The sequence below is a fragment of the Malania oleifera genome, chromosome 1 (assembly GCF_029873635.1).
Source record: "Malania oleifera isolate guangnan ecotype guangnan chromosome 1, ASM2987363v1, whole genome shotgun sequence".
NCBI lineage: Eukaryota > Viridiplantae > Streptophyta > Magnoliopsida > Santalales > Ximeniaceae > Malania > Malania oleifera.
The window spans coordinates 30669112-30681243 of record NC_080417.1 but is presented as its reverse complement, the minus strand read 5'-3'; the positions used below and the strand labels follow the sequence as shown (position 1 = coordinate 30681243).

The following is a 12132-nucleotide window of genomic DNA, read 5'->3' as shown; positions in this document are numbered from 1 at the left end:
GACTTAGAAGATCTAACATAGGCATCTTTGATGGTATTAAAGATTAATTTTGGAAAATATCTAGCTATCTAATGATAGTAAAGAAGTCTTTATATAGGCCATCGCATTAAAAATTCCCACTAATGTCGTGAGTTCCTTGTTTGAAGATATCTACTCATGCAGCCCTTTTTAGAGTAGAAGGTTTAGTATTGAGAAGTGTGATTGAATTTGCTTTACATCAATTTATGTTTTCTAATTAGTTTTGAAGGGGATTCCCCAATGATTGGTCAAGCAATCTATAACCCATAATATGATCTTATTGGCCCCAATAGTATTTTGGAAAATATCTTAGGACTCAAATGCAATTTTAGACATTGTAAGTTTCATTTTATTAACCGGATGACTATAGGCTTGTTTAGTTTGTACTTTGTACTTGGAGGTCCACTATAGGCTTGTTTAGTTTGTACTTTGTACTTCGAGGTCCATGATATTTTTTTTAGTTCCAAATTGGGAAGTCTCCAAGTTGTGTTTTGAATTATCCCATGAAAAAAAAAAGCATGTTTTGGCTTTAGCATTAGTGAATTAAAAACTATGTTCGATAAAGAAATAGAGTAATCATATGAAGTAACAATATTACTTTTATTCAAAATAAAATAAAAAAAATGTGCCTTTACTCATGCAATTAAAATGATGCCATTTATGTTTAGAAATGTTGTAAAAAACGAAGTCATATTGCCCGCACCCTGACCCAATAAAAGAAGAAAAAAAGAGAGAAAAGAAGAAAGAAATCATATTGCATTTCATTTTATTGAAGTTTCTCATTTTTATGCTCATAATGCAGAAAGCCCTCACAAGACACATTCTATCCACATAATTTTCCACCACTTTCAAGAACCCTTCATCTCATTTCAAGTGTACCTTCCTTGGTTGATCAATGTGCTGAATAAAATTACAGAGGTTGCAAAAAACCAAAACCAACACATCAGCAGGGGCTGATGATAAACATAAATCCGGTCAAAAAATAAGCTGTGGAAAGGTCCCTATGGTGGGATGAAAGAATACCAAGAAAGCTTCAAAAATGAAAAGCAAGAACATTTCAGAGTAAACCCAACTTAAACTTTAGATAAATTCAATTACAATCCAAAAAAATTAAATAAATAATAAAATATAGGTCTGTCTCCACAGAATAATTAATTAAGTTCAATTGTACTCGTTTAAGTTGAAGATAAATATTCAGCTAATTGAAGATCCCAGTCTTCTTGGTTTGTGTCGTGTATATGTTTCTTGCACATATAGGAATACTTGTAGCAAGGGAATCCCAGATAAATGTAAATCGAATAGTGTAGAAATTACATATTCAATATTATATGTAGATATATTATTAGTTGAATTGGTCATTTCAAGCCTTTTTTCTTTGATATAATTAATCAGAGTTTTCTGCTGTTGTTTTTGTGGCTCCATGTTTGAGTCAGTTCCTGAGAGTCTCCGCTGGAGGAGGATGGGTTGAGCCCATACTCACTTGTGGCTCCAAAGTCACTGCTTGTATATTCCTGGCTCGTCAGTGCCACCTTTCTGAACTTCTTCATGTCAGCGTTGTACGCGCTTGTATCATAGTCTGAGCTCCCATTTGAGCTGTACATTGAGCTTTGGCCGGGCTTTACACCGTCATTCAAGTCCTCTAGCAATGCATCTCCTTCCAATGCTCGCACTATCTACTTTCCAAAATAGGATAACATGTACAGTTAATCACAAAAAAAAAAAAAGAGTTTTCAGTTTATTGCTTTTAACCATTAACCCTTCATTGAAACCTTCAATTTACAAATAGATAGCAATATTAACCCTTTAATATTTTAAGCCCTTTTCTAATGCGAAGTCAAATGAAAATCCTTTTCACGTTTGTTTTAGCATATTGCATTAACAATTCATTGAGATTTCAATCGATTGCCAGCAATAGACTCATGAGCTACTCTGAGATAAAATATTAAAGCCATTGCTTTGAAGGCTCCTTTGAGCTGTTTTTATTTAAACCCAATTTTAAAGAAAAGTTTTTGATAACATCCATATATGACATATTTTCACGGACTTCTCTTTTATGTTTTTGGCTAAATCGTAATTCGTATGTTATTGTACAACCTTTCTCTTGCTTGTATTAGAAAATACAAGCTTCCAAACGTCGTGGGTAACATAATGGAGAAACTCAAAGCTCTCAAATGCTTTCATACCTGGCTCATTTTGGGACGTCTTTTAGCAGAATGACGAACAGCTGCAGCAGCACAAGACACCATGCATGACATCTCATGAGGATTGTAGTTATTCTCCAATTGGGGATCCACCAATTCATCATAGGTGCCATCCTCCAGTGCATGTGACAGAAGTGGCCGAGCCTGTTCATCAAGTACCCGCGAAAAATTGGAAAGAGCAAGAAAAAGTCGGAATAGAGGAATTTTTTTCGCCACAACAATGTTTTCTATAAGCAGTGCATTAGCATACTTTGTTTTTTGATCAGTGAAGGTAGTATAGATCAGAAGGGCATCAAGGAGATGCCAATTCTATGTGCAGTGGATTGGTATACTTAGAACTGAAGGAATGGAAAACGTACCCAGTCCACTAAGCTATCTTCCATGTAGGTATTAGTGGTATCAACAGGTCGGCGTCCTGTAATGAGTTCCAAGAGCATGACTCCGAATGAGAAAACATCAGATTTCTCTGTCAGCTTGCCACTTGATGCATACTCTGGAGCTAAATATCTGCATTTGCATGGCTTAGTAATTACGGAGTTCCAATAAAAATTTCCTATCTTTTGAACTACGCAAAAATTATTAAACTAGAACATCCAGCTGTAGCAAGAATAATGCTAGTGAAAACTACTACTAATAATATTCAGTAGAATCCTCAGAGCCTTCATAAAGTTTTCTTCTCTCATGAAGAAAAATCCTCAAAGAATCTTTCTAGTAACATTATTGGATGTCTCCAAAAAGAGAAATCGAGGTAGTAGAACAAATTTAACTTAATCCCATTTAACTGAAAGCCTTCATCCACTAACTAGCCTTAGCTGCACAAATTTATATTTTCCATTCAACTTTGTATTTAGCAATATAGCTAAGTCAAATCATGGTTTCCATGCCTCCCTCTTTTCGCAGCTTCAATTAATTTTTTTTTTAATCTTTTTACATATATATATATATATAAATTGATTTTGGAACCAAATACTCAGAAATGAAGTCTTTTGTTGCACTTGATTTAATAATTTTTTGCTGAATATTCTTGACCTTATCCTTAATTACTCAATTAATGATACCATCTTCAGCTTCACATTAATGCATCTACTTTTTCCATTGATATTTCTAATCTTCTTTTACTTTTTTGAGTTCTTTTATTAGAGAGAACTACATCAAAAAATAAAACAAGGGCAAATAGAGAGAATACACACATGCTTACAAGTGATAGTAAAACCTCTAACCAAAGATTTCTAAAACCAAACCAGCAAAATGTAGGTTATTTAAGTAACACTCAAGAATTCTATTGTTCATATTAACAACAATCATGTTTTTGAATATTGTTGAATATTTTGCATTTAAAGCAATACTACCACTCTAAAAGTAAGAAAAAAAGGTAGCCTAATGCACAAAGACTCTGTGTATGCAGGGTTTGAGGAAGAATCGGATCATGATGGGTCTATAGTGTGCAACCTTACCTTACATTATTACAAGAAACTATTTCCATACCTTGAACTAGTGACTTCCAAGTCACACATTGACAACATTGTAGTTACACCTAAAATCCCCTTCAATTTACTATTTTAATAGTAATTGCTATATACAACAAGTTTTCTCTTCAACAAAATTATTGTTCGTTGATTATATAACATTCTAAGTGTAAATTTCTATTAGAAATATGAGTAACATACCCTTGATATCCTTTTTGATTAATGACTAATAAAAAATTAGCAGAGTAATAAGTCTTAATCATATATATTGTACTGGAGTAAAAATCTAAAGTTGGGCAATCAATTCCTAACAAAAAAATATCTCCCAAAAAAGATGGTATTGAGAACCTTAACCATGACCAAAGTATTTCACGTACCCAAATGTTCCCATGACACGTGTAGAGACATGAGTGTAGTTGTCAGAAGATAACTTGGCCAATCCAAAGTCTGCCACCTAAACAACAAGCATTGCAACATATATTTGATATATATATTTTATTTATTTATATATCATGTTTTTTGAAGGGGGAATGGGAGATATAATCATCATAAAGTGTAGATAGTATATATGTAAGGAGAAAAATATATATGTTACGATACATACCATAGCTTCAAAGTTGTGGTCGATAAGAATATTAGCAGCTTTGATGTCACGATGGATAATTCTTGGATGGCCTGAAAAAATTTAGTTTTAACAAATATGAGCGACAGTAAGAGAAAATGGGAGGGAGGAAGGAAAGACGGAGGATTTCTTACAATCTTCATGGAGGTAAGCAAGCCCTTTGGCTGATCCCAATGCAATGCGTAGCCTAGTTGGCCAGTCCATGGTCGGACGACCCTTTCCTACAACCCAAATTGAGACACAGTTGTAATAATTCAGAAAATTAGCAAGAGAACATATTCATAAAAAAAAATCAATGTAGAATTATTGTAAGGTAGTAATTTCATTTCACTTTGATTCCACCAAAATTGTATTGAATCTATCTTCTATTCAAAGTAAACCATACAAAGTTCAAGGCCTATGCATTTCCATTTTGATTCTTTTGGTCATAATCTTCCCAACGTCCCAACTAGAGGTTCTATTTTGTTAAATCTCAAGCAGCTTCAAGCTTGAAAAAAAATTCCTCCAATAAATAGTGCTATCCTTTCAAAATCCATATATGCAAGCTAGGAAGATTTTGTTTGCAAGAATGGGGTTTTCAAGCGTCCAGTTTGGAATAATATATCCCTTTGTTTGAAATTCAAATCATAATTTAGAATTTGTGTGAATTTGGAGAAAATTCCGTGCAAACTTATACTAAAATTCATATAAATCCAAATACTAGATTGGAAATCTTGTTCATGAATACAAGTTAAAACATAGTTTGGATTGCATTCAGGGCTTCCGTATTGAGAGATCGAATGAAACAAGCATCAACAAGAACCAGAAAAATAAATCAGAAGAAAAGAACAGAAGAAGGGACATCAGTTAGTACCATGGAGATGAAATTCGAGGGTGTAATTGGGAACAAACTCATAGACCAACATTCTCCTTCCTTCGGCGATACAATAGCCAACAAGGGAGACAAGATGGCGGTGGTGGACGCGGCTGATGATTTCAACCTCCGCTTGAAACTCCCTCTCCCCCTGCCCACTGCCTGATTTCAGGCTCTTCACCGCGATCTCCTTGCCGTTGGGCAGCACCCCCTTGTGCACGTACCCGAATCCACCTTGCCCCAACAAATTAGACTGCGCGAACCCCCCAGTGGCAGCTGCCAGCTCGTCATAGGTGAAGGTGCTCTGGTTGAATCCGAGGGAGAGGCCGGGTGACGGTGGTGGCAAGGGAGGATGCCGCGGCCCCGAGAAGTTGGCGCTCATGTCGCTGCTGCTCATCATCGGAGGTGGGGGCGGCGCACCCCATCCGCCGCCCGGCTGACCCATTGCGCCCGGCGGCGGGGGGACCTTCATGACGTGGTTCATTGGCTGTTGGTTGTGCCATGATCCGCTGTTGTAATATTCACCACCTGCATAAGCATAAACTACAAATCAACGAGCTGATCTTCATTTTGTTTGTTTAGTTAATTTTGCAAGATCATGTTAATAATAAAAAGAAATAATATGTCAAAGTTTTGCAAAGAATTTTTTGGGTCATGGTTTTTTGAAATGTAATGATAACATTGATTAATTTTACTCTCACTTGATTGCAGAGTAAAACACCATGCAATTAAAGGGAGGGATGAAAGGATATTTGAGTTTTAATATATAAATTAAGTTTAGAAGTTTTAGGACAAATCTTAAAAGAGATGAGAAGGAATTTGAGATTAAAATATTAACTACTCGTAATAGTCAAGAGATGAACTGTCTAATAAAATAAAAAATTATTAGCTAAAAAAATTTAGCTTATAGTTACAATTAGATTGTGTCAAATGATAGTCTCATTTAACATATTCTATGCACTAAAGATTAATTTAATTTAATTAAAATTACCTGAATATTAATTAGAGTTTTAGATAATTATTATTACTGTCCTTGAAGGTGTTTTAGTTCTTAGAATTACTATTAATATATATTCACAAAAATTAGAATTTAATATTATAATTTTATTAAATTCACACAAATTCATTTCCCAACCATGAACCTAAATGCAATTTTCTTCTTAACATTAAATGAAAATTTTGTTATGTTCTTAAATGAAATCTCTTTAACTTTAACCCCCTATTATCCTTATTTACTAATATCAGATAAAATAGAGAAAATAGTGAGTAATTTAAAAAAAAAAAAGAATAGAAAAGAGTGATCTGATTATTTGAAAAAAGTGAAAACGAAAATGATAATTATAGAGGGATAACGATAAAAATCAACCCTGTAGTAAACCTTTGGGTCCCCCCATAGATTGATCTCTATAGTACTGCATCGGTTCGTGCTTCCTCTTCCTCTTCTTTGCCATGCACACCACTCCGATGATCAGCATAACTATCAGAATCAATCCTCCTCCAGTCACTGCTCCGATTATCGTAGTACTATCCGATGACGCCGATGAGTCCTTCGACGATGGCGTGGCATGAGAAGATGCTGTAGGTGTTGCTTTGTGTCCGTGTGGAGGTGGTGGCGGAGACAACATCGGTGTCGTTCCTGAAGAGGATGGAGGCGTCAAGGAAGAAGCCACCGGCGGAGGCGGCGCTACCGCTGGCGTCGCCGGAGTTGTGGCCGCTGCAGGGGGAGTAGGCGCGCTATTGGAAGTCGGTGGGGGAGGGTTGCTATTGCTGTTCGAAGGAGGAGAACCGGCTGGTGGAGAAATGGCCGGTGGCGAATCTACCGGTGGCGAATCTGCTGGTGGCGAATTGGCCTTTGGAGAACCAGCCGGCGGGGAATCCGCCGGCGGTGAGTCAGGTGAAGGCGGGGAGACATTTCCTGATGGTGGGGGGGAAGTGGGTGGCGAAATTGTTGGCGGGGGTGAGGCCGCCGTGGTTGGTGGTGGTGTGGTGGACGGAGGCGGTGACGATGCGGGAGGTGTTGATGAAGATGAGTTTGATGGGGGTGAGGATGAGGAGTCTGATGGGGGTGATGAGGAGGAGTTTGAGGAGGAATTTGATGGCGATAGATTGGAAGTTGGGGGAGAAGGTGGGGTCGATGATGAGGAATCATCGGAAGGAGGAGCAGTCTCCGGGGACGAAGCCATTATCCAGTAATGGATCGGGACTTCTGGCCAAGATTAGCCTCCTAAACACGCCGGAAACTCCACCAGTCCCGCCGCTGCTCGCCTCAACGGGTGAGGACCCCTTCCCAAAATTGAATTCCCAAAAACAAATAACACACCACGTCAATTATTCGACCTCATAGATTCATATATATTCAACATATATAGCACAAAAGATTATTGACACCATGCATCAATCTGCAGCAGCAGCCTGCATGACATATGAGAAAACCATGCATGCATGCATGGGAACAATGTAGGTACGTGAATTTCAAAACATGCAGATTTCTAGAGAGAGAGAGAGAGAGAGAGAGAGAGAGAGAGAGAGAGAGAGAGAGAGAGGTTACCTGAAAGAGAAAGATAGGGAAGCAAGGTCCTTCTCAAGGAGAAGAGGAAAGGGAAAAGGGCTGGCATAGTGAAAGGTGCATGGTAGAAAGGGCAGGCCCTAGCTAGCTGCTTCCCCCACAAAATTGCCTCCTACAAAGGCGGCTGGCAGCCAATTTGCTATCCTAAAATTGATAGTATTGCTGGGGGAGTGCCTGTTTAATTGGGTGTCTACGTACGTGGGCTCCCCATGTATGTATGCATGCATGGCATGCATTAACATGCATGCAAAATGCACCTCTAGTTCTTAAAATTTCTTAATTGGGGATTGGGGTTTGTTATTGCGTTGACCAGTTTCTGGTGGGGTTCTTGGCTTCCGCTTCTTGCGTTCAAGCCTCTGCTAGCTATAATATGGTGGATCCATCCATCTCCTAGCCAGCTTATCAGATTGGCCCAACAGCTGTATCTCTCCCACCGCACCCTTCTCTTCCCACCTGTCTCAAACTCAGCCTCAGACCCCAAACGGATAATTTAGTATTAGTTGATTGAGGTACTAGCTACCCTGCTTCTTAATTGCTTCATTTTTTTTAATTCCAAAAATAGTCATGAGGTCACTTAGTATGACTCCGTTGCTTAATTTTCTATGAAAATTGTCTACATCTAAAAAGTAATTGACACGTTTGTGGTGGAGGTCACTTGTTCGATTGCTAAAGGGACAAAATATTTTTATACAATTAATGAAAATTTGGGAATTCTATTCCTTAATAAGATGACTATCTCATATAAATATTTTTATTCGGTTCACATTCTAAGATTCATAAGAATGTAAATAAGATTCTCGTGTCAATGTTTATTAATGGTTTAATATTGTAATCTTAATAGGTATTTTTAAAAGATAGCTATTATACCTTGACCTATGAGCAACTAATATATGAAAAAAGAATTATATAATGAACACAAAATCTACTAAAATCATGTACTTAATTAAGTGAATGTATGTCTTAAAATTTTCAAAAATCATAAATATTTTTTTATGACTCCTCTTTCTTGTAACGTCCCAAAAATAATTATTATAAGAGGATATAGTGATTTCAAAAAAATAATAATAATTATTATTAATTAAATAATATAATATCATATATTAATATAATATAACATTATATATATATATATATATATTAAAATATTATATCAGTGAAGCATCCTGAAATTCAGTTTCAGGAAAGAAGCTGCACCCCCCTTTTCAGCGTCTCCATCTCTCCTTCGTTCTCTCTCCCACTTTCCTTAATTTCTCGACAAATATTCAACTAATCAAAAATTAGAAAATACCACTGGGTTTCATTCTCCGCCACCGACATTTCTATTGGAGCGAATTTGTCGTAAGAACGACGTAGGCATATTCCTTGGGTTAAGGTAAATTCTCACTCTTACCTCAATTTTTCTTAAATCTTAAGTCAAATTGACGATTGGATACCACTACGAGAATTTAGGAATGATTTTCTACAAGTCTAGCGGAACGAATTTCTCATGGGGTTATCATAGGTATAGCCCCAAAATTAGGATAAGGGGGGTTTTTTAGGAATTAATTGTCATTTAATTAATGTAGATTTGGAAATGTTAGAATATTGGGAATTCTGGGATTGAATTAGGTTAATGAATTCAGGGCTTGGGTGAGCACCACGGGTATAATTTTGGAATCCCTGCAGGCGTAGTTCAGGAAATCAGGTAAGGGGATTAAGTTAAATCATGAATTTTATTACATTTGAACCAATTAAACTGCTATATATGTATATATTTATTTATTTAAAAATTCAAAGGTTATTTTGAAAACCAATTGTTCAATAGGGATTTACAAACCTATGATATACGATACAATATTTTTGAATAAAATGAATAGTGGAAAACTTGATTGTTTATATGGTTATGTTAAAATGTAGAAATCGTGTGACAGATGATTTAATTAGTATGAATTATTGTATATTTGAATTTGAGATTTTAAAATACTAAACTGTTTGTGAAATACTGAAATTGTTTGCAAAATACTGGAACTGTTTGTGAATAATATAAGGATTTGATATGACGATCGAGGGCTGGGGTTATGTTTAAATGGTTGTGAGCTGGGTTGTAATTGATGGCTGAGGGCTGGGTTTTATAAAATGACAAGTTTTATACGAAATGATTTAAACTACAGTTTTTATCACTTAAATTGCATAATATGCTTTAGGAACCCTGGGAACCAATGTATTGTGGGCACGATACCGTTGCTAGTGATTTGATTATTAGACTACACGCACCCACACTGTTATGGATAGAAGTGTAGGGGGTTCTCAACCAACTGCCTGCGTGAGGTTAAAGTAAGGGCGTCAGACCTACAACTTGGCTGTGGATGCCTGCAGACGTATTTGCAGAGGATGATGTTTTGACTTTGTTTTGGGCTGATCATTCTGACTTAGTCCAGCCTTCGGGTCGCACAACCTGTGCCATGGGGGAAGTAAATGGCGTTAGTCATAGGGAGTTGTCTTATATGCATAATTTTAATTTATGTAAATGAGGTTAATTATTAACCAAACCCCGAGGGCTTGCTGAGTAAGGTGAGTGCCCTAATAGTTGTAATGATACTAGAGCAGAGGGAAGGTACATGTATGGATGTATAATCTTCCTTATTCTCGAAAACTTTTACTTATAAATAATTGTGCGTGTGTGTGAATACAGGTTAAGAATGATTTTATAACTGTTGTTAATTATTCATTGAGCTGATTTATACTGTGGGAAGGAAAAAAGGTATTTTTAACTATGTAGAATGATTATACATTTAAATGCTATTTTCGGTTAAATGAAGAACGAGTTATTTTCTATATACACTAAAATTCATGTTGGCCACACACTGATATTAACTTAGTCTTCCCTTACTGAGAAGTGTCTCATCCCATCATACAAATTGTCTTTTCAAGAAACACCAGGGATCGTGCTTAGGGGCTTGAAGGGGGTTGGGTCGGTCTGATAGTTTTTGTACGCGGTGTGTATGAAATTAGTTCGTTTTTGTACTGTGCTATGGTTGTAATAAGGATAATTTGGAGACGTTTGTATATACAAGTGGTTTAGAACTCTGGTAATGGATTGTGGAAAATATATGATTTATTTTCGCTACATTTTATATGATGAGTTGGTATTAGGTGAACATACGTCACTAAAGTAGCACCCTTGGCCCCACATGGCGGGTCGAGGCATTATAGGTGGTATCAGAACAATTATCCAATCAGAAGTGTGATGAGATTCACATCGCCTGGGTTTGGAAATGTGGGTTCACAACAAGGACGTTGCATTCTATAATTGGGGGAGAATGTGATACCCCGTGAAAGAAAGGTTTAAAAAGATTAGATGTTACTACCCATATCAATAAGGTGCACTTTTTTTTTTTTCAGGAGCCTTCCCATAAGAACTCAACGGTTAAACGTGCTTGGTTTGGAGTAATCTTGGGATGGGTGATCTTCTAGGAAGCTTTCTTAGTAAGTGTGTGAGTGATGACAAAACACACTAAAAAGGACACGTGTTGGTTTGTGGGGCTAGTCATTAGTCCGATAAGGTGCGCCCCCTTATTGTCTGGTCCAGGTGGAGGAAGACAGATGCAGTGCTCCCTGGTAGACCCAGGTTGGGGTGTTACAGTTGTAGTCCTATTGTGATAAATATACTCATTTAGATCATTTGAGAGATCCAAGACAACAACTATGTATTTAAGGATGCAAACCCATACAATAAATGTTTATGGGGGAGATAATGTGTGCGCACACACACAGAGAGATGAATTACCAATTCTAATATTTGAAAATTGACATACAAGAAATGGAAATACCCACATTAATAGTAGGTCTAATTCCAACACTCAAGAGATCTGAAGATAATAATATTTGACCATCTGTAATCACAATTACATTAGTTGGAATATAAGAAGAAACATCTCTTGATTGAGTTCTAACTACGCTTTGCTTGACTTGAGTTGGGCGAAGAGTCATATTCATATTCCTATTAAAAAAAACTCCCCGTTATGCTTGTATTTCCTTACCAAACGGAAAGAATGGTTCTCTTAGTCGCTTGCTAATGGACTATAGGCAGAACATCCTTTCTACAACTAATGTAATCGAACGCTTTCTCCATGTCTAACTTACAAGTAAATCCTTCACCTTTTTCTTTCTCCAATGATCAACACATTCATTGGCAATTAGAGATGCATCTAAGATCTACCTATCAACAACAAAAGCAAATTGATTCATGGATAGGATCAGAGGCAATACATTCTTTAGTCTCAGGGATAAAAATTTTTCTAGGCGCTTATAGAAAATACCAACCAGACTGATTGGCCTAAAATCTCTTAGATTTGCTAACCCTCCTTTTTTTGGAATCAATATAAAGAATGTGGAGTTCAAGCTTCTTTCAAAATTTTCCATAGCAT

At 36.7% G+C, this 12132-nt stretch overlaps 1 protein-coding gene across 1 annotated transcript; it reads right to left on the bottom strand.

Moving 5' to 3' along the window:
* Positions 1–1406: 1406 nt before the first annotated feature.
* LOC131155486 (proline-rich receptor-like protein kinase PERK4) lies at positions 1407–7343 on the bottom strand. Its single transcript, XM_058108709.1, has 9 exons — positions 6849–7343; positions 6539–6707; positions 5161–5688; positions 4442–4528; positions 4290–4360; positions 4063–4139; positions 2579–2726; positions 2202–2363; positions 1407–1691 (listed from the first exon to the last, which is right to left on the bottom strand). The coding sequence occupies exons 1-9, from the start codon at positions 7341–7343 to the stop codon at positions 1407–1409; spliced, it is 2022 nt and encodes a 673-aa protein (XP_057964692.1).
* Between the last annotated feature and the right edge of the window lie 4789 nt (positions 7344–12132).

Excerpts from the sequence above, each read along its gene's own strand:
- LOC131155486 (XM_058108709.1), bottom strand. The coding sequence starts at position 7,343 with ATGGCTTCGTCCCCGGAGACTGCTCCTCCTTCCGATGATTCCTCATCA. Across the intron at positions 5,689-6,538 it reads ATCTATGGGGGGACCCAAAG|GTGGTGAATATTACAACAGC; the intron begins GTTTACTACAGG and ends ATGCTTATGCAG. Across the intron at positions 4,140-4,289 it reads ACCACAACTTTGAAGCTATG|GTGGCAGACTTTGGATTGGC; the intron begins GTATGTATCGTA and ends CTTGTTGTTTAG.